This window comes from Colossoma macropomum, unplaced genomic scaffold, assembly GCF_904425465.1.
Source record: "Colossoma macropomum unplaced genomic scaffold, Colossoma_macropomum, whole genome shotgun sequence".
NCBI classification, from domain to species: Eukaryota; Metazoa; Chordata; class Actinopteri; order Characiformes; family Serrasalmidae; genus Colossoma; species Colossoma macropomum.
This window is the reverse complement of record NW_023494803.1, coordinates 11,160,768-11,183,546: the sequence shown is the minus strand read 5'-3', so window position 1 is coordinate 11,183,546 and position 22,779 is coordinate 11,160,768. Positions and strand designations below refer to the sequence as shown.

Here is a 22,779-nt window from a genome sequence, read left to right as displayed (position 1 = left end):
TGCAACCCAAAATAGTCCCCAAAGAAATCTTATCATTTCAGATTTTCCACTATTTTACCATCATCAACATTCCATATAGAAACTCATATGTAGATTCACTGGTGGCTTTGGATAATAATAAATAAAATGGCTATATTTGTGTTGTAGTCATGGCGAGTCCTGGTTCCTATCACAACCACTGTAAATAAATCTGAACCATTTCACACCAAACCACTCTGAATCACTCTGTTTACGTCTCAAACACTGAGTTATGCAGAAATTTGGAAAACTCTGTGTAATTCCCCTGTAAGTACTCTCACTTACAATAATAGACTTACATGGATTCAAAAACTGTATGACATACAGTTATCTATAAACATGGACACAATTATGCTGCATAACTAATAAGCGGCACCCCAAAGCCTGAAAATCATCCGTTTTTTTGCCTTTTTTTTTTTTATAGATAACAGTGTCAGACACCACATGCAGTTTGAACAATGTTAATTGTTGGGGTATTAATATTTGTTACATTAGCCTTATAGCTTAAGTGCAAAATTAAGGAAGCAAACTCAAACGTCTGCTCCTTTAATTTCCTTTAACACCAGTTTATAGCAATTAGCCATTTTTACAATATAACTCCATATCCTTTTATGTGAGAGTGATTTGCATTACCTTAATGTTGGTGCTGTCCAGCAGTTTGTCCTCCTCTGTCCACAGGTCCTGTTCGTAGTAGTAGAGTCCGTCGTTGATGGCCTTGGCGAGGTCGGCGGTGATTTTGGCGCGGGAGACGTGGTTCCCCGTCCGGTCGCCACCCGGGTGTTTCCGCAGGTATGGGGGCGTCTGAGTCACGATCAAGATTTTGTTCACGTCTCTGTCATCCAGTTCTCCGTCCGAGTCGTCATCTGACCAATCAGTGAAAGTGTTTTTGCGAGGCGCGGCCAATCTTTCCATCTCTTCATCAAAAAGGAAGTCCAGCTCCTCCTGGTCGGCCTCGGGCTGCAGGTCCGGACCGGACTGAACCGGTTCTGAGCGCACCTGCAAAGCAGATCATATAAACAATAATGTGAGCATAAAATCAGTTATTCAAGCTGAATTATGCAATGAACATTTATATATTATAAAGGTGTTTTATTCAATATTATATTATTTCAAAACTTAAATGAGCAATTAAAATGAAGAAACAATAAGAGCAAAAGAAAGAGCACAAAAAGTATAAAAAAAAACAAAAACAAATACAAGTAAATAAAATTCCAGCTACAACCAACTAAAATATGCAATGCAACTATTAGGGGTGGGAATCTCTAGGCACCTCACGATTCGATTGCGATTACGATTCAGAGGGCTGCGATGCGATTGTAAAACGATTATCGATGCATCTTGATGCATCTTTTTTTGCTATACAGGATTTCTATTTTCCTACTGTCTGAGGACTTGGTAGTTTTAAAGCAAAGTATTTGTAATGATCCATAATGCATTTACTTCCAATATCTTTTATTAATAAATCAAAAAATGGAAGTGATGCGGCAAATGAACTTGAAGGCTCTCATTCACTGCTGTTTGGAGCACATGAGACGCAGCTGCCACTCATCTGCGATAAAATGCGCTGTAAGGGTGACACAAGATCCAGTGGTAATAGATGTCCATGCAGCACATTACAGCTATTCTACTCGTTTTCTTTAGTGATTTTATAACTTCGGTTTTGGTCTCGTTGTAGAGAGTGGTGGGATCTCTGTGTAAATAAAATATTTTTGAGACGGGGCGTGTGCAACATAGCGCGAAAGCCCCGGTTCTCAACGGCTGAGAACTGGCCTGCAGACAGCAACGATGTCTCTCCTGGGTAGTAGTGAACGAAAAGGCACAATTTAAGATGAACATTTGGAGATGAATGGACTTATTTGCAATTTTAAGCAGCGCAGTTGATTTCCTGGTACGTTAAATCTGCAACGAGAGACTGTCAAACACTAAAAGTCGCAAAGATGAAGTTGCTTCTCTTTCGAATTGTCCCGGTCCACCTTAAACGGTGCCGCATTTACATTCGGCGCCTCAGGCAGAATTTAAGGTGGAACGGGAAAATTCAAACAAGAAGCTGGAGAATGAGAAGCAACTTCAGCCTCATAAAACAGTCGAACGATGAGAGACATTTTACAAGAAACTGGTCTACTTTTAAGACTACTTTTAAAATTAAATATTTAGAAAATCGATTTTTGACATTTGTGAATCGATTCAGAATCGTTCACGTCCGCATCGCGATGCATCTAAGAATCGATTTTTTCCCACATCCCTAGCAACTATATTATTAATAAATTGAGATTTTTACCTCTGTTAGAACTTTATTCTACATAATTTTTATTATATCTTCATTCTTGATATTAAATTTATTAGAACTTTATTGTGGATATTAATTTTAATAGAACTTTATTCTGAATATTAATTTTACTAGAACTTTATTCTGAATATTAATTTTATTAGAACTTCATTCTGGATATTAATTTTATTAGAACTTTATTCTGGATATAAACTTTATTAGAAGTTGTGATGTTCTACAGTTTTCTCATTATTTTATAATCTACTACAGCTCTGTTCATCATTCTGGACTCATTCAACACTTCTTTTTTAAATTATTTTATTTGATATAATATTTGTTTGCTTAATTTCTTTTTCTTCCAACTAAATCCATCTTTAAGATTTAGTCTTGGATACTTGTTTACAATGAAAATGTACACAGCTGCAGTTTTGAGCTTTATAAATCACTGAAATGCATTAAGATGAATGGACACATCTGGTTCCTATTTTTTTTTTCTAAAAACACAATCATAAAGCATCCAATGAACGAAGGAATAAAAAAGGAAAAAGCAGAAACACATGAGGGAGGATACTCAACTGTTACAGGGGAAGGCTCAAGCTGAGGAACAGGAGAAAGATGATGAAGAATGACAGGTGGCTTAGGAAGCACAGGAGAGAACAGAATGAAAAGAGAAGAAGGGAAATGAGAAATGAAGAGAACAGATTAATTATAAGCAGAGACATGAGGACAGACACAGAACAGTGAGTTATGATTGAGGTTAAGATGATGAAAATGTGTGATAGGAAAATATCTGCAGAGCAAGAGCAACACCATTTCATACCAATTTCATTTTAAAGTAGTATGTCCTTACGCAGAATAGTTAATAGTGACCTTATAAAACCTGACATGGTATGTCAACCTCCCAAAAAAGCCACAGAGGCACAGTTTTATTGTGCAAAACCTAGTTACCATTTCAATATTTGCTTTTTTAAATACATTTTTTGTTCACACCGCACGTAACAGTGACCCAAATCCAATTTTTTCTTCAAACGTGAACAGCAAAAACACACTGAATCTAACATTTTCAAGTCTGATTTGAGACACTTTCATATGTGGTACTGAAATCTGATACGTATTCAATATGCGGCAATGCAAATGGAAATTATGCAACTTTTATGTCAATCCAGCTCCACATTCTTCATAATTTTGCGCAGCTGAGATCTCAAACATTTAGGCTGATGTTTCAGCACCAAAAAATTAGAAGGCGTTTATCCAAACCGCTCTGTGTTTGAAGAGATTTTGAAAGAAATGTCCAAACGCGGCTGGAGGAGAACGAGGCTGCAGCGTCAAAGAACAGTTAAAAAGTCTGAAAGCAAAGTTTAAAGAATCCGAGGACATTTTACAAAACACATCCTGGGTGATGAGCCCAGCTGTGGGTCAGTGAAGCTTCATGATTGCTCCTGTGACGCCAGTGAAGATGAAACTAAACCCTCCGGGAGCGACTGGCGCTCGTTGGAAGTCATGATTGTTTACCTCTGAATGAGCCGCGTGAAGCAAAGTGAAGCATTGTTCTTTTGCACATGTGGGTCAGTTTAGGAGCTGGTCTGTTCAGACTAATGTCGCATACAGGACACATTTAAAAGATATTGTGAACAGCCAAACAAAATAATCAGATTTGGAGAGGAAATTTGGGCTACTTTTACCTGCTGTGTGAACAAGGCCTAACGTATTTCCGTACAGTTTTCTGCCATTATGAGTGAGGAATTGAGGTCTAGACTCACATACAGACCCTTAGAGTTTAAGGGGTTAATTTAATTCTCTTGCCAAATAACTTCAATCTCTTAAACTGAGCTGAAACAAAAGCTAAACTAAAAACACATGGAGAACAGTTCAGTGCCTCTATACTTGCGTGTGTGTCTCTACCTTGTTCTTCCCGGAGGTGTTCCTGTGCCGTTTCTCCACCTGGATCCACTGGCTCTCGCGGTCAGGCAGACTGCTGGACAGGCCCCGAAAGAGTTTCTGCATCAGGCACGCTGTTGGACAGCCCAGCAGGGGTCCTCTCTTCCGCCTTGGACACACTTTTGGACTCCGCTTCGGACGACTCGCTGGAGTTGGGTTTGGCCTCGGTATCGGAGCTGCCGTTTAATTGGCCGTTTGTGGCAGGGGTGGGCTCGACTGTGATCTGATTGGTTGGGGAGGTTGAGCCTGAAAAGGCAGACGAACTAGGTGAATGTGGTGGCTTTTTCTGTATGTGTGCTCATCATTTCTTTCTTTTGTCTGTGGTTTTTGAGACTCTAGCTCTAAGAAATGTGGACGGGACGAATGACTGGTTTTATGGTCAATGTCTGGTGACAAAAAGCAGCATAAAAACTAGGACTGTCAAAGTCTAAACATTGATGAAATGCATTTCCCTGGTCTGACCATTCAAACCAGTCACAGTAGTGCAGGCTGAAGCCCAGCTGCAGTGCGCTGTATGCTGCTCTGACAGAATCCTTGTTTGTAGCCCTCTTGTTAGCGTACAGCTTTTAAATGGCTTTCAGCACCTTCTGTAGGCTGCGTACACCAGCACTGCAGTTATAATATAGTTATTATAGCTGTACTACAGTAAAAACACATGCTATAACTTTTGCACCAGCCACATTTTATGTTTTTTTTTATTTTTCCCAATATGTCTTTTTTTGTTTCTTTTATTTTTACTGGAATATTACTATTACTTTTATTTTCTTGTTAGTTGCATTTTTTGTATTTTTTCTTTTTTTATTTATACTTTTATCCTGTGCTTTTCGATTGTAATTATTAATACATCTCCTTTTCTACTACTTATTACTTGTTTATTTTATTTTTGATTATCTTTTTTCTCCCACTGTTTTTGCTTTGTATTGTGAAGCACTTTGAGCTGCATTTTAATGTATGAAAGGTGCTATACAAGTAAACATTAATTATTATTATTATTATCATTATTATGTTCAACAGTAATTGTACATTAAAATGTTCTTGTTGCAGATGATGTGTTAACTGTTTTTCACCCAGCAAAATGTCAACAAAAAACAAATCAACAAAAACATTAATTGACAAGGAGCAGCCAAATTTTGGAATTGCCTATTCAAGTAACTATATGCAGCATGTGTAATATGTTTTTTCTCTCCACAATAGGTGTGGGTGGTATGAGGAGAAAGTGAAATGTATTGTTGGATAATATTATTTTGCCCCACCCTCTGGTGCACGGTGATGTACTTATGAAAAAAAAAATCAGAAAAGGTTTTAGAGGTGGAGCAAAACTCAACATTTTCATGGAAGATTACAGGAAAACAAGAATTTACTAAATGATGAATCATGCTCAATATGACCAGAGACACAAAGTAACAGGGTCAAAAGAGATCAGAGTATCACGTTTATATGTTAATTATATACTAATACACTAATATTAAGAGTGTCACATTGATATACTAATATACTAATACTAGTTTTATCCTGTTTATACTGAGTATATCTGTATATAGTGGACTGTACTTGCACTCAGTCCTGCTTCCTGCACTGAGACTAAACCAAATGAAACAGCTCAAAGCAGTACCTGCATTGAGGCAGGTGAAGGTTTGTCCTGGGACGAACTCAGGGCAGTGGATGAGCTGGGTGAAGTCTGTGCGAGGGGAGTCCACAGGGGGTCCGGGGATGGGCCAGTGCTCTGGATCCTCCTTTCTTCTGATCTTCTCATCCACCAGCTCCACCACATCACTGTTTTTAACCGCCTGGAGATCAACACACAAACGTATTATGTCTCATACACATATCTATTCTTAATCTATCATTAATAGGTTACTCAATACTTACTTATTTAAAAGCTATTATTGATCCTGGGATACTATGTACTTAAAAATAAATTCAAAAATAAATTAAAGGAAGTTTTTTTGGGACAACTGAAACATGCAACAGCTGTCAGTATTAGAGGTCAGGGCAAAAGGTCACCTCCATGATGAGGTTGATGTCAGTGGTCAGGGCCTGGACACGGCGGAAGCCAGCGATCAGAGAGATGGGCAGAAAACCTTTGGTGTCCATCTTTCTCCGCAGGAAAAAGTCCCGCTCCAGGTTGTGCAAGCTAAAGTAGTACTCACTGGAAAAAAAAAAAACAAGCAAACAATTTATACATTTAAAAATTCCACACATTTTCCAACGAAAAAATACATCTACCAAAAGGTCTGTTACAATCATAAAACTATATATCAATACATATTGGCTTATAAATAATTGCAATGAACAATGTGTCTTTTTTTTGGAAACTATATTAAAGTTCAAGCCTAAAATGGCCAATCTAGCTGATTAGCTACGTATCAAACACACAAACCTTCCTTTAAACCACCATCTAAACATGTTACAGCATCAACTTAGAAGTTTTTGTTGTTTTTGTATGACCCATGATTTTTCTCAATAAATGCATTTCTGCATTTTTACTTCCATTAACCCCTCAATAAATCAATTCTGATTGCCGTGATATAAACGTATGTTTGTGAAATGTAACAGCTATAGAAAACAACTGCGATTAGCTCCAATAACTGTAAGAATGTAACTGTGACAGGCCTATCTGTCAAAATGAACCTTATTTGAACAGAGACACAAAAAAAAAAATCACCCTTCTGGTACCTCCATTCCGGTCATTAACCTTTCGCCCACACGTCCATCCAAGACAGCTTTTATTTTTCTCTCTTTTTGACTGACCCATTCATCCATATCTATACCACCATACCACCACTTTCTCTTTCTCCCCTCCTCCTTTACTATCTCTCTTTGCTCCAGGCCGTATGTTGCGGTTAAGCAAAAAGAATGTCACATAAATCACACAGAGGAAGACATGCTGGGCCAGAGTGTCTCAAATTGAGCTGGATAAAAGATGTGGAGAAGTTACAGAGAGATTCGTATAGAGATATCCCATAATAGTAGCAACTACACCCACACAGCTGAAATCAGGTAGACAGTTTTAAAGTTCAGAGAAAAAAAAGTGTAATTTGCACCAGGAGTGGACAATATGATGAAACAACAGCAGCATAGCAACAGCAACGTCAGCACTTTCTATTCCCTTCACAAGAACCGAACCGTCAGCAGGCTGATGTTCATCTTTAAATGATGCTAAAGCTGGTTTTTCTACTCGCCAGCTTCTTAATCGAATGTTCTTTTCCACCTTAAATGCTACAGCTTGTACAGACACCAGAAAGTAACTGCGGCACCATTTAAGGTGGAAAGGAACTCACAAAACAAGATGGCGAATAGGAAGCCAACTTCAGCTCCCACATCTTTAACAGTATCTCAGACAGCTTTAATTCAAAGTTGTTAGTTTACTCTGCACACTTCACTCCGGACAGTTTCTCAAAGCTTGGACGATATCGAGCAGCGTCGCTCAGCGTTTGACCCTGAAGAGACGGAGATGCAGTTCCACTTTTATTAGCATCACAACTCCAACATCAGCCTGTAAGCAGCCGTTCTGTGAAATTTTATTACTTTTAACAGTTTAAGCAGATCATCTTAAACCGAGAGTTTCATAGTGAGACTTTAATTTACTTTGTGTTGTTGTCGAGATCGAAAGCGAGTAGCTAGTATAGCTAGTGTTAGACACTAGCAAGCTCACAGCAACCAGCATAGCTAACTAAACAATATCAGGACCAGCTTATTTATACAGAAGTTCATTTTATTTTCCTGTCTGTATCTATTTCGTCATGTTGCTTCTGTGTAAGCCAGCATATCAGCCAATCAGAGCAGAGCTCATCAGAATATTTATTAGCCCCCCAAAAAAGGGAAAACAGCTCTTTTAGTTCTAGGGCAGGGTTAAGAACCCAAATGTTAAGAAGAGTCATTTTTTCCTATCTAACCACCTTGGGAGCCACAAGGGAAAATTCAAAGCTGGAAAATGAGAAACTGACTTTAGCCTCGTGACCTTTTAGCGTTTGACGGTTTCTCGATGCAGATTAAACGTATTAGGAAACCAGCTGGAGTGATTATAAATGCAAATAAGTCCATCCATCTCCAAATTATTGATGTTCGTCTTAAATCTTTCTCTTTGTCTTTTCATTGGCTACTAGCTAGGCGAGATTGTTGTCTGTGTTGCTACAGTGACCAACAGTCTGCGTGACAACCTTCAGCGATAAAGGGTGAAATAGCAGTTCTACATTAACTCCAGTGTTTAAGACCATTTACTGTTAAAACAGTGTTGAACGCTCAGCAGAGCTTAATTTTACTGCAAAGGAGGATTATTTTATTTCTACCTAAAAATCTAATTCTGAGGTGGAGCCGCAACAGGGCAGTAAAAGAGCCGAATGTTGCCGACCCCTGTTCTAGGGCCAAATCATAGGGCTGTAGATGAGCATATGAAACTAAATCCGGTCATTTTTCACCCCGATCAAAGTCACATACCTTCTGTGTAGACCTCAGAGAACAATTATACAACTATAACAACTATAGCACCTTTAAGAGCCAGTCCCAGAGGCAGCTGGATTACTGAGTTCAGTTTTTAGTTTTTCCTGCTTCAACGTGCCTGATTTAATCTGTGAAGAGCTTGGTAATGAGCTAGTGAGCTACAATGAAAGATACAGTTTGGTGAAAACACTAAACAGCATGTGCAGTGCTTTGGAACTGGAAGTGAAAAGCATACATTCATGTCCTCTGTGAGACTGCCTGCTCTGACTAACAAATCTGCGGTGAGAAAGAGACCATATTACAAATAAATAAATATTAAATGAACAACGGCTGCATTATGCAATCAAAGTTCACATTTGGTCTGTTACTCATTTATTTGGCATGTTACCCATTCAAACAATCTAGACAATCCAAAACATTGATCAGTTCCTGAGAGGCATGACACGCATCTTTGATTTAGACTTTGAAGGTTCTACTAAGAACAGTTATTCTTCATCTTGAGAACATTTTGTGGTCAAGCTGTGTGGTTTACACTTCTCTCTTTCTCACAGTCCTCCTCCCTGCAAGTCATGCGGAAGTCTTGACCATTTGTAAATTAGTCTGTTAGAGATTACTGAACACCTTCACATCGTTTGCAGCAAGTGCAAGATGATTTATACATGCAGTGTACATGATGCTAACTGATGGGGTATAAGCTTTCAGTACTTGTTAGCAACATTAGCCTTGTAGCTCCACTGCTAAAAATACAGAAGCAAACTTCAGACACCAAAAATGTCTTGGCTGACTGACTAAATTTGGTGTAATATCTATAACACTCCCACCACTTTCTCTTACTCCTCCTCATTCACCTTCTCTCTTTCCTCCAGGCTATATATTGTAGTTAAGCAATAGAAACATCACACGAATCACACAGAGGAAGACCTGCTAAACCAGAATGCCTGAAAAAGAGCTGGATAAGACACGTAGAACAGTTATAGAAAGAGATTTGTATACAGATATCCCATAATCACAGCAACTAAAGTCCCCACCCAAAGAGGTGAAATCATGTAGACAGTGTTAAAGCAACAGTTCAGAGAAAAATCTAATTTAATTGAAAGTATTTATTGTTATTGTGATAAATTACCTCACAATACACTTTTGTGAATAAATAACTGGCTCTAAATGTAGGTATAATGATATAAACTGAGTCTGTTCTACAGTTTCACATTAGGCTGAATGAATAACTGACTCTAAATGTAGGTATTGTGATATAAACTGAGTCTGTTCTACAGTTTCTCATTAGGTCGAATGAATAACTGACTCTAAATGTAGGTATTGTGATATAAACTGAGTCTGTTCTACAGTTTCTCATTAGGCTGAACAAATAACTGACTAAATGCAGTTTTGCTTTTAAAGGTTTCAAACGTGAAACCATGCTAAACTATGATAATCTGAATTTTCAATAACTAAATTACACTTTAACCGTTTACATAATCTGCATATACAGTCGGATGGTCACTCCATCTGACATTTTTAGACTATATCATGCATAAATGCATGAAAAAAATAAATTTTATTTTAATGGACTGTAAAGGAGGTATTCTAGAATAATGTGATGGATGTAAAGTATTCTTAGCTTTGTTAGCCTAGTAGCTCTAGTGCTAAAACTAGACGCAAATTCCAGACACCAAACATGGCTTGATCAACTACATTTAAGGTGAGAGGTGGGAAATACGATAAAACTGACTTTTTGCCAAACTATGACTGTCTCAGCAGGAATGAGATGGGACTGGCGTCTTTTTGGGTGGAGCTATAGGATCCACACTCAGCATTGCAAAACCTTTTGTCTCTTAAATCATGTATCCAGGATACGTGTGTACTCTGGATTACGCTAAGGGTGGTGTGCTGATGGGTGTGAGTTTAAGAATAAATCAAATTAAGTAAAGAGAGACTCTACGTGTTTGTTTCTGAACCAGTTCGCTTTATAGAACGCATGGAAAGATGACATAATGAGAAACTGTAGAACACGACTCAGTTCATACCACCTAACACTTATATCGCAATTCTAAAACTCAGAGTAGGATATAAGTTTCTCACTAGGTTGAATGAATAACTGGCTCTAAATGTAAAACCTTTCTGTTGTCCTACTTTTCAACATGTTTTGCTTTTAAAGGTTTTAAACATAAAACCATGCTAAACTATCATAATTTGAATTTTGTATTAAGAAAATTACACTTTTTAACAGTTCACATTATCTGCATATACGGTTGAATAGCCACACCATCTGATATTTTTAGACTATATTATGCCTAAATGAATTTTATTTTGATGCACTGCACATTTACATAAAGGAGGTATTATGAGGTAATGTGACAGATGTGATGTATTTAGTTTTATATTACTTGAAATGCACATCATGTCACTGACCCATATAGACAAATATGCACGCACAAATGTATAGACACACCACTGACCCATCACTTCCCACCTCAGATCATTTACAGTCCCCCTCCTTAGGCAGAAATGCTAAGTTTAGCGTGTGCGCCCACACACGCAAACACACACACATATGATTCCATGCTCTCCTGCTGATGTAATAGCAGCTCCACCTTCTGGTGGCAATTTGTATTACATAGCTTTATCTCAAATCTCAAAAGGTGATATCAAACCATTCAATTTTCAAAACACTACAATGTATTTGTTCAAACCAGCCGTTCTGCTTGGTAGCATCTACAGCAGGGGTGCCTAAACTTTTTGTCTCGGGGGGCCGAAGTGCAATTTTTGTTATGGGCCTAGGGCCACCAAACAGTATGCAAACAAACAAGGTAGGAATGCCTAAAATCATTCTTTTTTTAAATGTACTTTATAACATTGCAATATATCTCAAAAACACTGTTTTAATTGAAAATAAGAAATTAATAATTTACATATAGTATAACATATAATTATTCTGGGTTAGCGTAACTTTCTGGTGGGCCAAATTAAACATTCTCAGGGGCCTACTGCCACACTTTGAGCAGCCCTATAACATAAGCAGATTATGTGCTGTGTGAAAGCAAGCTCTGGGTTTTATCGCATTATACATTACAAGCAGCTTTGAAGTAGCATAGATTTGAAATGAAGTGCGCAATGTGTTAAATTAGTACAAATTAGCAGGGTTGTCTGTAATTCGTTACTCTTTCTGAAACACTTAACAGTAGCCTTGCACTTTTTCCCTACATAACTACTATAATTCTTAAGATGCAACATTTTAAATTAAGGCATTAACAATCTCAAAGATATTTAGTCGAAAGCAAGTCTGAATTTTATCCATACGTCTGTTTATAGATAACAGTCTCTCACGCAGTGTCAGAAACCACCAGGCGAGTGATGATAAGGCTTGCAGTTAGCACTGTGCTAATTGGTTTACATAGGTTACTACTGCTTGTTAGCTACTTTAGCCCTGCAGAGGCAAATGTCAGACATCAAACGTGTCTTGGTTGAGCTTGATTTGGGGTAGGTGGGTAAACAAAGTGAGTTCAGTGAAAAGAAAAAAAGAAAACAGGAAAAACAAAAGTACAGACTAGCTGGAGGTTTACTCACATCTGGCGCTTGATGTACTCTTTAAGCAGACTCTCCTCTATGGTGTACATCTGTATCCGGTTACCGTCGTCATAGAAATACATCATATTAGTGCCAAACTCCTGGGGCACAGAGGACCCATCCAGGTAGGAATCCCTGTAACTATGGGAGTAGTCATAGCGACCTGGAGGACGGAGAGGAAGAGAAAGAGAGAGAGGTGCATACGGTCCTGTGAATCATTAGCAAACAATTAATTAGAAAACGCTTCATTAGCAAACAATGTGCTGGAAAACAATTCTTAAACAAACAATTCATTAGCAAACAATTCATTGGCAAACAATTCATTGGCAAACAATACTAAACATACACTGAGCTCCCACTAAAAACACACAATATAATATAAATCACAGAATATAACAAACATATTTAACACTAGGTTGCACTCATTCTAACATCACATATCACATTTCTTGCTGTTTATTCATAATTCACACTATTTTTTATTAGTGGCTTTATTCTGCGATGCCTGCTGCCTGCCTTACTAAAGCATCCTGGTTACACTTTCAGAGGTTCAGTGTTTTCTGTTACCTGCATCTCTATCTCATGTCTGATAAGTCTGCTGTTGTGAGTAGACAAGCAGAGAAATGTGTTCCTTTAAAGATGTCCCATCTTAGGACATATTATGGTCCAACATTTTTTCTAAATGTTGTAGTTTAGCAACAAGAAATCTACAGCTATTAGTGTTGTTTTGCTATACTGTTTAAAGTTTTAGCAATAAAACAAATGTACACAATATTTACAATTTTCAAATTACCCCAGATGTAGCTGACATGTTTGGTATCCAAACTCTGCTTCTTTAGTTTTGCACCGGCTAACATTGCTAACAAACACTATAAGTCAATAGTCACCCAAATCGTTTCTGTAAATGTATCCTCAAAACTTTTCTCAGCCTGCCCAAACTGCAACCAGGTCTTCATTAAGGTGGCACAGACATGTAGATTAGCACACAGTATGACTTACGCTGAGCTGTAAACATGAACAAAACTTTTCCGTGTAGCTGAATGCAGCAGGCAGCCACTTAGACAACTGTGTTATATGTACACAACACATTTGCGTTTTCTTTTTGTTTTGGAAATAACTGTTGATGTTCAAAGTGAAGATATACGCTTATGAAAGAAACAGAAATCCAGAGTCCATACTAAGTGAAGGGGAAGCACAATCCGGCACAACACATTTGGCTGCCCACAGCTCTGAGCTACACAGTAAGGTTTTGGTTCAGTTTAAAGCTCACAGTGAGTAATTTTGTGTGCTGAACTACATCAACAATTAATGAAGAGCTGGATGAGGTTTGAGCAGGCTGAGATAAGTTTTGTGGATGTTTTTACAGAAAAGATTTGGGTGACTACTGACTTCTATTGTTAGCAATGTTAGCTTTATAGCACCAGGGCTAAACTAAAGAATCTAAATTTGGATCGAACACATCCAGCTGATTGACTAAATCTGACATAAATGGAAAACTGTGTAAATTAAGATTTTCCACTGAACCACTCCTTCAAAAACAATGAATTACCCAGTTGTGTAATGATCATGTTTACATTTATGCACAGCAACTTTTTATCTATTTCTAATAATAACGCATCTTCTGCTTACAAATGCAGGTTTTCTCAACATCCACACACAGCTCCCTGCATGCTCCCATTATCAATAACGAACAGAAAATTAGAACAGCGACAAATTAAGCAGTCGCCACAGTGACGGCGTGCCTACCTCGGCCGCGACCTCTGCCCCTGCCGCGACCTTTGCCACGCCCCCTGAGGCTGCCACGGACACTGCTGCCCTCACTGCGGATACTGGACGCATCGTCGAAGAAGTCCCGCTCCCTCCTCCAGCCTGAAATAATCAAACAAAGAAACTAAATGATGGACTGACCACCCCAGAGTCCAGACTTGAACATCACTGAAGGTGTTCGATTACTTCAGAAAATGATCAACTTCTAAGACTGAACTTTAGAGGTGTGTCTGCAGATGTGTCTGAAAGCGAGTCTCCTAAAAAGAATGGAAGCTGGAATAAATTTAAATGACTTGTTTATTTAATAAATATAATAACCTGTGCTTAATGACTGTTTTGATTGGAAATTAAATTAATGAAGGGTGGACGCTGCCTATTGGACAGTATTATATATTATCATTAATGACATTAATGCTATTAAAAATTATTAAGTAAGACCATTTGAAACTTAAAACCTGTTCCATGACTTGATCAACTTACATTAGTTGATATCAGTTAATCAGAATTTTTAGCTCAAAATTAAGGTAGAGTTAGTAATAAAATTAAAAAGTAATTATAATCAATATTTAATTATTCTGTAATAAAAAAACACTTTGAATGCAGTCAGCAGTTCTCTCTGGCAGTCAGAGCTGGACAGTCGGACAGCAGCGCTGTGGACGGCCCTGTTGCTCGGAGACATGAACTAACTCCACAACTCAGCTCCAGCTCTGCTGCAACATGACACCCATCACACCACATCCCCCACCAGCATGGCCTTTAAACTAGAGACAGTAGCTCTGCACGGCTTAACCCTCAATGAATGAATGAATTCAGTTCAGTACGCTTTACTGGCATGAGCATAACCAGCTACAGTATATATATATTATTTTCAATTAAAAAATTCAACAAAACATATAACTTGGCTGGGTGTGTTCAAACTTACTACTCTACTACAAACTTACTACATACTACTTTAACGTAGTAATTATTAACTGAACTTGGATTCATTTGTTTAATTCCATTTATTTCTATAGTCATTGGGAGAGTGTGTAACAATCCTATCCCCGGCTCTGCACGTTTTAGCATGGCTAATCAATTAGCTAATGAGTTGAGTCAGGCGTGTTGGAGCAGGAAAAGCATTAAAATGTGCAGAGTGGGGGACCAGGCTGGGAAACACTGCCCCGGGGAACATCATTAAACACCACTGTCAGAACAAAACCTTGCGTATCCATTTCTGTCTGTTTTTCATTTCTTCACATAATTTAAAAATGCAAGCTGCTCTTTACATTTTGAGTAAATTTCATAATCAAACGTTCTAAAATTGCTTGACAAAAAGTCTAGTTACATTAACTTACATTAGAGCTGGGGAGGTTTTTTTCCTTCTCCTTTACTTAGCATTTTGGAGACATGAGGATTTGCTCTCTAAAGACATTAAAGTGCCAAGCTAGAAGTTTCTTCTTGTTTTGTAAGACATGTGATGTGTCAATAAATGTTTTCTACTTTCTTTTGTTTATTTGCTTTTGCCTCAACCCAATGGATGAAAGCATCCGTTTGTTGAAAAGTAAATATGTGACTCTGGAAGAGGTTATGATAAGCTGAAATGACTGAGAGCATCTAAAATAAATGCAGTTATGCGATTAGTTAGTAACTGTAACAAGCCTAATTGTGAAAGTGACCAAGTGGCAAAAATGATTTTGTAATGTTATAAGTACTTATGTTTCTAATTAGGGCTGGGTATGCTTTAAAATACTAACACAGATGTACTGACTTAAACAATACTTTTACATACCTTCTTTAAAACTGCAGACGGAAAGTGGGAATGGCTTAAACCAGAAATGAATGTGAGGTGCTGGAAATGGGTGTTTTTTCTGCTTGTGGAATATAATGCGACTGCTCAGGTGTTTCATAATGGAAACACATGGAATTTGTGATATTGATGTAATTTGGTGGGTACCATAAAAGTGTGGTATTTCAATACCCAACCCCAATTATAATTGATTATAATAACATTACATGAAATAAGCAGTCATTTTTTTCCATATAAATTAATGATAAAAGCCTGGTGTATTGTTTATTAATACCTGTATTGCTCTACTGTACAAACAGTACCTTATGTATTAAGTATATTACAAAAAACACAGAATCTCTGCAAAATAATTATAATCAAACTGAACTCTAACATGAAATATTTGGCATCAGATATGCAGCCAGACTGTGGAAATCACTGATTGTTGTCATGTTTGTTATGCATATGCATGCATATATCTGACCTCCCCTCCTGCGGGAGGCGCTGTTCTGCGTCTCTTTGCCCGTTTCCTTCCCCTCCTCGGTGGGGAGGTGTGTCAGCGGCTCCTGCTGCGCCTCCCTGTTCTCTTTACTGTCACTTCCATCACTGCCGCTCTCCTTCTCCCTCTTCTCTCCTCCACGATCCCTCCTTCTCTCCCTCCGTCCCACCGTCGGCTTCCGGCCCTGCGCGTTGATCACGTTCTGCTGCTGCTGGGGGGTTTCAACAACCAATCACTAATCAGTACCTCTCAGGTCAGGAGCCGCATAATATAATCATTTGTTAATCGGCCTTCACGATACTGACGTCGCATTCGTTCATTGAATATTTAAATATGTAAATAAGCCCAGATGTACTTTCAAATGACCATGTCCACCCTTAGCGTCACAGAATATTTTAAAACACGTCAAAACCAGCCAGATTCCACAGTAAAACTGTGTTCTATCCAGACATCACTACAAAAATCTCAAAAGTCTGGAACTGCGCTCTAAGTGACACTCACTCCACCTTGCTTGAGGCTACAGGTAAGAGGCCCCGCATCATCACCTGAGCAAGTAAAACCAGGTGGGCAGCAGTTTTAAAGCAGTCTTACAGTAAGAGCTGCATTTCTCTGCAGAGTAACAAGCAGAGTGGCCTTGAGAGTTAAATGCAGCTGACTCCATTCAGAGGAATGTAGGAATCTTTTTTTTTTTAAAGGCTAGAAAACTGAATATGTTCTTATATGAGATGTTTAAATGTTCTCATAGCACTAATCTACACTCAGTTTAGACCTTGGAATTCCAGTTTTATGACAGCAGGCATACCATTGCTGCCCAAAAATAAATAAATTGTTATTTTTATGCATCATTTGAGCACATCAGCTCTCCTTTACAACATGTCAAAATTTCATGATGAATAGACCAAAAGAATTGGCTGGAACTGACTTTGGGGGAAGCAAAAAATCTCATTACATAGGCGTAGATGAAAAGCAAAGAAAGCTTTTGCTTTCTCCTGTAAGCACCACTTTCGAGATTTGGACAACAATGATACAAAACCGGTGCTTAATGAGCGGTACACCTAATTACACCACAATAAAAATATATTAATGGAACAGTTTGCCAAAATTAAAACTCATTTTGAGTCCAAAGTTAGCTTCAAAACTAATGTAGCTAACAACTACATTCTTAAAAAAGATTGTTCTTCAAGGGTTCCATGAACACTCAAAGAACGCTTGGCATGATTAAAGGGTTCTTTGCATCATGAAAGACTGGAGAAGAATGTCTTGTGTACAGTTCTACATAAAACCTTCTTGATAAGGGTTCTATATAGCACCAAAAGGGTTCTTCTATTGTTACAATGTCAAGCTTGTAACAATAGAAGAAAAAAAAAGGTTCTATATAGACCCATCTACAACACATTCTCCATCAATCTGAAGAGCCATTTCATGATACAAAGAACCCTTTTATCAAGCAAAGGGTTCTTTGAGTGTCCATGGTTCTATATAGAACCATTTTCTTTACTAAACAGCCCTTGAAGAATCATCTTTTTAAGTGTGTAGAAGCTTACACCTCACCAATTAGCACAATGTTAACTGCATGCCTAAATCATCACTTGCCTCAAACAGTGTGGAGCTGTTCAGTGAACTCTAGTAGACAGAATGACGTACTGCTCTCTATAAATGGACAAAAGCACTAAAGAAGCAAACTTTGGACACTGAATATCTGGAGTAAGGGGGAAATCGGGGAAATCTGACATTTTGCCAAACTACTCCTTTAAGCCATTCATGAGTTGAATGAGGTCATTCTGAGCAGAAAGACACTAAAATGTGCTCCAGCTCTTCAGGGCTTGAGTTAAAAACCTGTTTTTAGTTTTCATACAGGTTGGATTCACATATTAAAATTGTCAGAATTGTTCACAGTGGTGGTGATAGGAACCAGACGTCCACCTCTGAAAGCTCCCTCCCAGAAAGTTATTACATGAAATGGTTATGAATTCACTGTGCTGTTTTACCACAATTAACATACATGTAAAAACTCAGAAGACACGTGTAGGTTCACTGGTGGTTTTGGATAGTAAATAAAATGTTTATATTTGTGCTGTAGTCATGGCAACCCCTGGTTCCTATCACCACCACTGTAAAGACCTCTGAACCATTTCATACCAAACCACTCTAAATGACTGTTTACATCTCACAGACTGAATTATGGTGCAATTTTGGGAAATTGATGGAATTCCCCTTTAAGATGATTTAAAATGTCAAAAGTGATAATATAAAGAGTCTCAAGTAAAAAGGGAAAAAAACAGAGAAAGAAATACGGGACCAAAACTCAAAGATATTGCATCCAATCAGCATGCACAAATCTGTTCTTCTCACCTCTTTGTTGGCTATTTCTCCAGGAGTAGGCCAGTTTGTGATGTCACTGAAGTCACTTGACTGGACAAGGAAGAAGAGGGAAAAACATGAGAAGAAAAAAAAAGAATCACTGTTGTGAACAAGCCTACTCTCCTCCCACAATGACCCCGCAGCATCTCTAAAATGAGATTTTCTGGTTTGAATGGTAGGAAAAACCCTTCTAATGAGGCATATCGAAGGTGGGTGGAACTTTTGAAAAACTACAAGTACTATGTCTGGATTTTTGGCTGTCATTTGAATTTCTGCTAGCTGGATAAAACAGAAGGAAGCTAGATGACTAACATTACTACCAGGAAGCTGAAGAGGTCTGTATATATTAGCATGTAGTTCAGAGGCTCTCCTAGCATTCTGTATTTCTTTATCGTCTGCGGGGATTGCCAGTGGTTGTAGGATATCTGTGTAATGCATGATGGATAGTGTAGTAAGTGAACACAGATGGATTAAAATACAAACAGAATACAAAACTGTGAATTCTGTCTGAAAGATAAAGACATGGAAAACAATGCTAGACAACAGACTATTACATAAAACAACAGTTCATGTATTAAATGCTAGTTTTAGAGCAGAAAGCGTCTTTAATGAGCCACAAAAGTCCTATAACCAGAACAAACTGGGCCAAGACTTCAGCCTAATTAGAGCTGTCATGATTATAAAATTTTAGCAGACAATTTTATTGCCACATAAATAACTGCAATTAATAATTTAATGGTGTTTTTTGCTTCACTGTATGCAACTATTAAAACACACACTTAAAGAGGCCAAATTAGCCAATTAGCCATCTATCCATTTACTCAAATGTCTACAGTTGCACAGAATCTTATGTTGTGTCAATCAAAGCTATCAATGAACATATGAACAAAACAAAACACTCATTTTTGCAAGCACAAATGCTAAAAATATGCACGCATTTAGTTTGTTGCAGCAAAATATGATTGTGAAATCTTAAGCCTGTGGAAAATGACTGCAGTCAGCTTAATTGCGATCATCAAAAATAGTTGAGATTATGGGTTATATTGTCATATTGCCCAGCCATATTGTTATTGTAATAAATTTCACAATAAACTACCATATGCTTTTCTGAACATATTGTGTATATCATCAGTACTTGTAGACACTGACCAGCTGCATGTTTCATTATAAAGAGAGCAAAATCAGACCAGTTTAACTGGATTTAGTGCCAAATATTGAATAAAAATCAGTTTTTGCTAGTAGGTTCTTTGACTCTGTTCCAACTGATCAGATGTCTGAAAAAAATAAACATTGTAACATATAGTGCACCACAAAAATTTCCTGAAGTATCGCAATATTAGATTTTTGCCATATCGCCCACCTCCGAATGGGATCACCTCAAATAATTAGCCTAAGCCTAATACAGGACAAGAAGGACAGTAAACTGATCAGTCAGAGTCAGTAAGCATTTGTAAAAGATTTTCAAAGAAATAAATCTGATTTACACAATCCCCCCTTAGTAGTTCAGCCAGTGTTTGAAGTTTCTGAAGTTTGCTTCTTTAGTTTCAGCACTGGAGCTATGAGGCTAATGTAGCTAACCAGTAATAGAAGCTAACAGCCATCTGTTAGCATCATGTTAACTGTATGCCTACATGCTTCAAACTGTGTGGATTAATTCAGTAATCTTTAATGACTTGATTATGAGGCTCCTGACACTGTAAAACTCACTGTTATCGTTAAATATGGACTAAATTATGGACACAACTCAGGCCTCCGGTTTGCTGCTGCTACTATCTTAGCTAAGCTAGTTAGCAAGCTTTCAGCTTGTTAGCTACATTAGCCTCCTAGCTCCAGCGCAGAACTAAAGAAACAAACTTCAGACACCAAACATGTCTCTGCTGATCGACTACATCTGGTTTAAAGGGGAACATTCTAGACATTTGAATTTTTGCCAAACAATTTCTTTCAAAAAGAGAGGACCTTTGGTGGTCTTCGACTACTGGACAGTGAGAGAACCTCGTGCAGTGAGACTGAGAGACTCATGACGGTGATAAATTTCTCTCTGTGCTCTGAAAAATGAGCCCGCTGGGCTCCCGTTACAGCGACTCCAGCAGAGGAATGCTTGAGGACACTTATAGAATCGCCAGCTTGGTTGATTTACAGGATCCGCTGGTAGGCAGAAGTGGGATAGGCCATGTCACTCTATGGGTCACTATGGAGACCACTCAGCCCCGCCCCATTCACAAGTAACAGTATAGTTTTTTTAGCTTGTCAGGTAGCAGAAATGCTGCTCTTTCCACGAAAACTGCCATGCAAAGCAGATTCCCAGAATCCTGAGCAGCGTATTGAGATTGAGAAGGTTATATTGAGAAGGTTAGAAACTTATTTCAGCTGTTTCTAGCACTGTAGGTAACTATGTGCACGGTTATGAGGTGTCAGATCTCCAGTTAAGGAACACAACCACCAGACCTTCACCCAGCAGAGGAGTAAGGGGTGCGTGTACGTGTAGGAGAGATCATTCAGTTCATTCTGTTCCTATACGCTGCAGGAGGAATCCACTCCAGAGCAGAACTGGGTCACATGTATTGGATTACAGGATGGCGTCATTTATAGGGGTGTAAAAATGCATCAGGATTTCTGAATGCAATTAAATTAACATTCAGAATAAAATTACAGTAGAATTAACAGCTAGAAAGAGGTTCATAAAATTTAATAGAGCTGTGTGCAAAACTTCCACCAGTCAAATTACATCTTAACACATCCTCCACAGAGAAACCCACTTAATTATGGCATCTGAGCTTATTCTGTGCACAATTTCTATTTATATGCTAAGTTCAACATCTTGGGGGAAAAAAAATATATAAAATGTGCTGTAACTTTTTCACATATGATTTTTTTGGCTAATATGCTAAATTCAGTAAATAAATAGTAATTGTGTACTGACATTCACAAAAGTGTGTTCTCTGTATGTGGAGATTGTGTAATTTATATACACTTAGAAAATCAACAACAACATGGAATTTGACCAGAGTGCCTAAACCTTTGCCTACAACCATATATTTAGTGTATATAAATTGTATATTGTATTTGTATATTGTACTGTATTTATACCTTGATTACTAAGCACACAGGCTATTTTTAAAAATAATATCAAAATAAATCTCTGACACAATCATCACTTAAGAACTGTAATCAAATTAAATTATTATTTCAAGAAGTCAAATATTCATGGATTCAGAGCACCTACTCACTCTGACATTTACCCTCAAAATTTTCATTAAGTTTGAGAAAAAAAACTTCAGACTTAACTCTTTTCAAAATTCAAATATTTGCACGTTTTCATTCCCAGTCATTTTCCCTAACATCTCAGGGCTAACAGTTAAACTCTGATGTTGACAGTTCTCTCCAAGAAAACACCCACACAGAAGACAGTGGACCCAAACAGACCCAAACACACAGTGAACTGGCCTCTGATTGGCCAGTGCTGACTTCTGCCCAGATAAATGCTGGTGAAGACCCTCCACCCCCCAAAACACAGGGCAACAAACCGTGACTAACCACATATGTGCACCACAGCATACAACAACAACAACAACAACAACACTACAACTAAAAATGATTCAATATTTTAACTAAAAAAACAAACAAAAAAAAACACGTTAACACGTAATACCAGCATCTACCTCAAGTTACACTTGAGTATGTCAATATTCACTATAAGGCATTTTGTAAACTTTTTTTTGTTACATTGTACAGTTTTTCATACTAAACGCTACCATTCAGAATCAATACTTTTAATGCTATTAAATGTTAATGCTATTTCCAGTTTGTTCACAAATAAACGTATAAATTATACAAGAATGCTTGAAACCATGCAAATTATTAATAGGAAGCTGTTTATGAATAACAAAAAAATGAAGAATTGTTTAATGTCCAGAACAATTAACAGAGCTGTGGATGATTCAAAAATGATTGAGAAAGCCGCAGAACATCAAGAATGAAGTTCTAATAAAATTAATATCCAGAATAAAGTTCTAATGAAATTAATATCGAGAATAAAGTTCTAATGAAATTAATATCGAGAATAAAGTTCTAATTAAAAACTGAAATCCAAAATGAAGTTCTAATAACATTAATATCTGGAATAAAGTCCTAATAAAATGAAAATCTGGAATAAAATACCAA

At 37.7% G+C, this 22,779-nt stretch overlaps 1 protein-coding gene across 1 annotated transcript in view; it reads right to left on the bottom strand.

The window, feature by feature from the left end:
* larp1b (La ribonucleoprotein 1B) overlaps positions 1 to 22,779 on the bottom strand; it is a 61,862-nt gene that overhangs the window by 15,512 nt on the left and 23,571 nt on the right. The window contains 10 exon segments of the mRNA XM_036594187.1: positions 652 to 1,014; positions 2,861 to 2,920; positions 4,187 to 4,273; positions 4,275 to 4,468; positions 5,835 to 6,009; positions 6,227 to 6,371; positions 12,224 to 12,386; positions 13,970 to 14,092; positions 16,240 to 16,465; positions 18,607 to 18,666. Of these exon segments, the coding sequence (XP_036450080.1) occupies positions 652 to 1,014; positions 2,861 to 2,920; positions 4,187 to 4,273; positions 4,275 to 4,468; positions 5,835 to 6,009; positions 6,227 to 6,371; positions 12,224 to 12,386; positions 13,970 to 14,092; positions 16,240 to 16,465; positions 18,607 to 18,666 (1,596 nt within the window).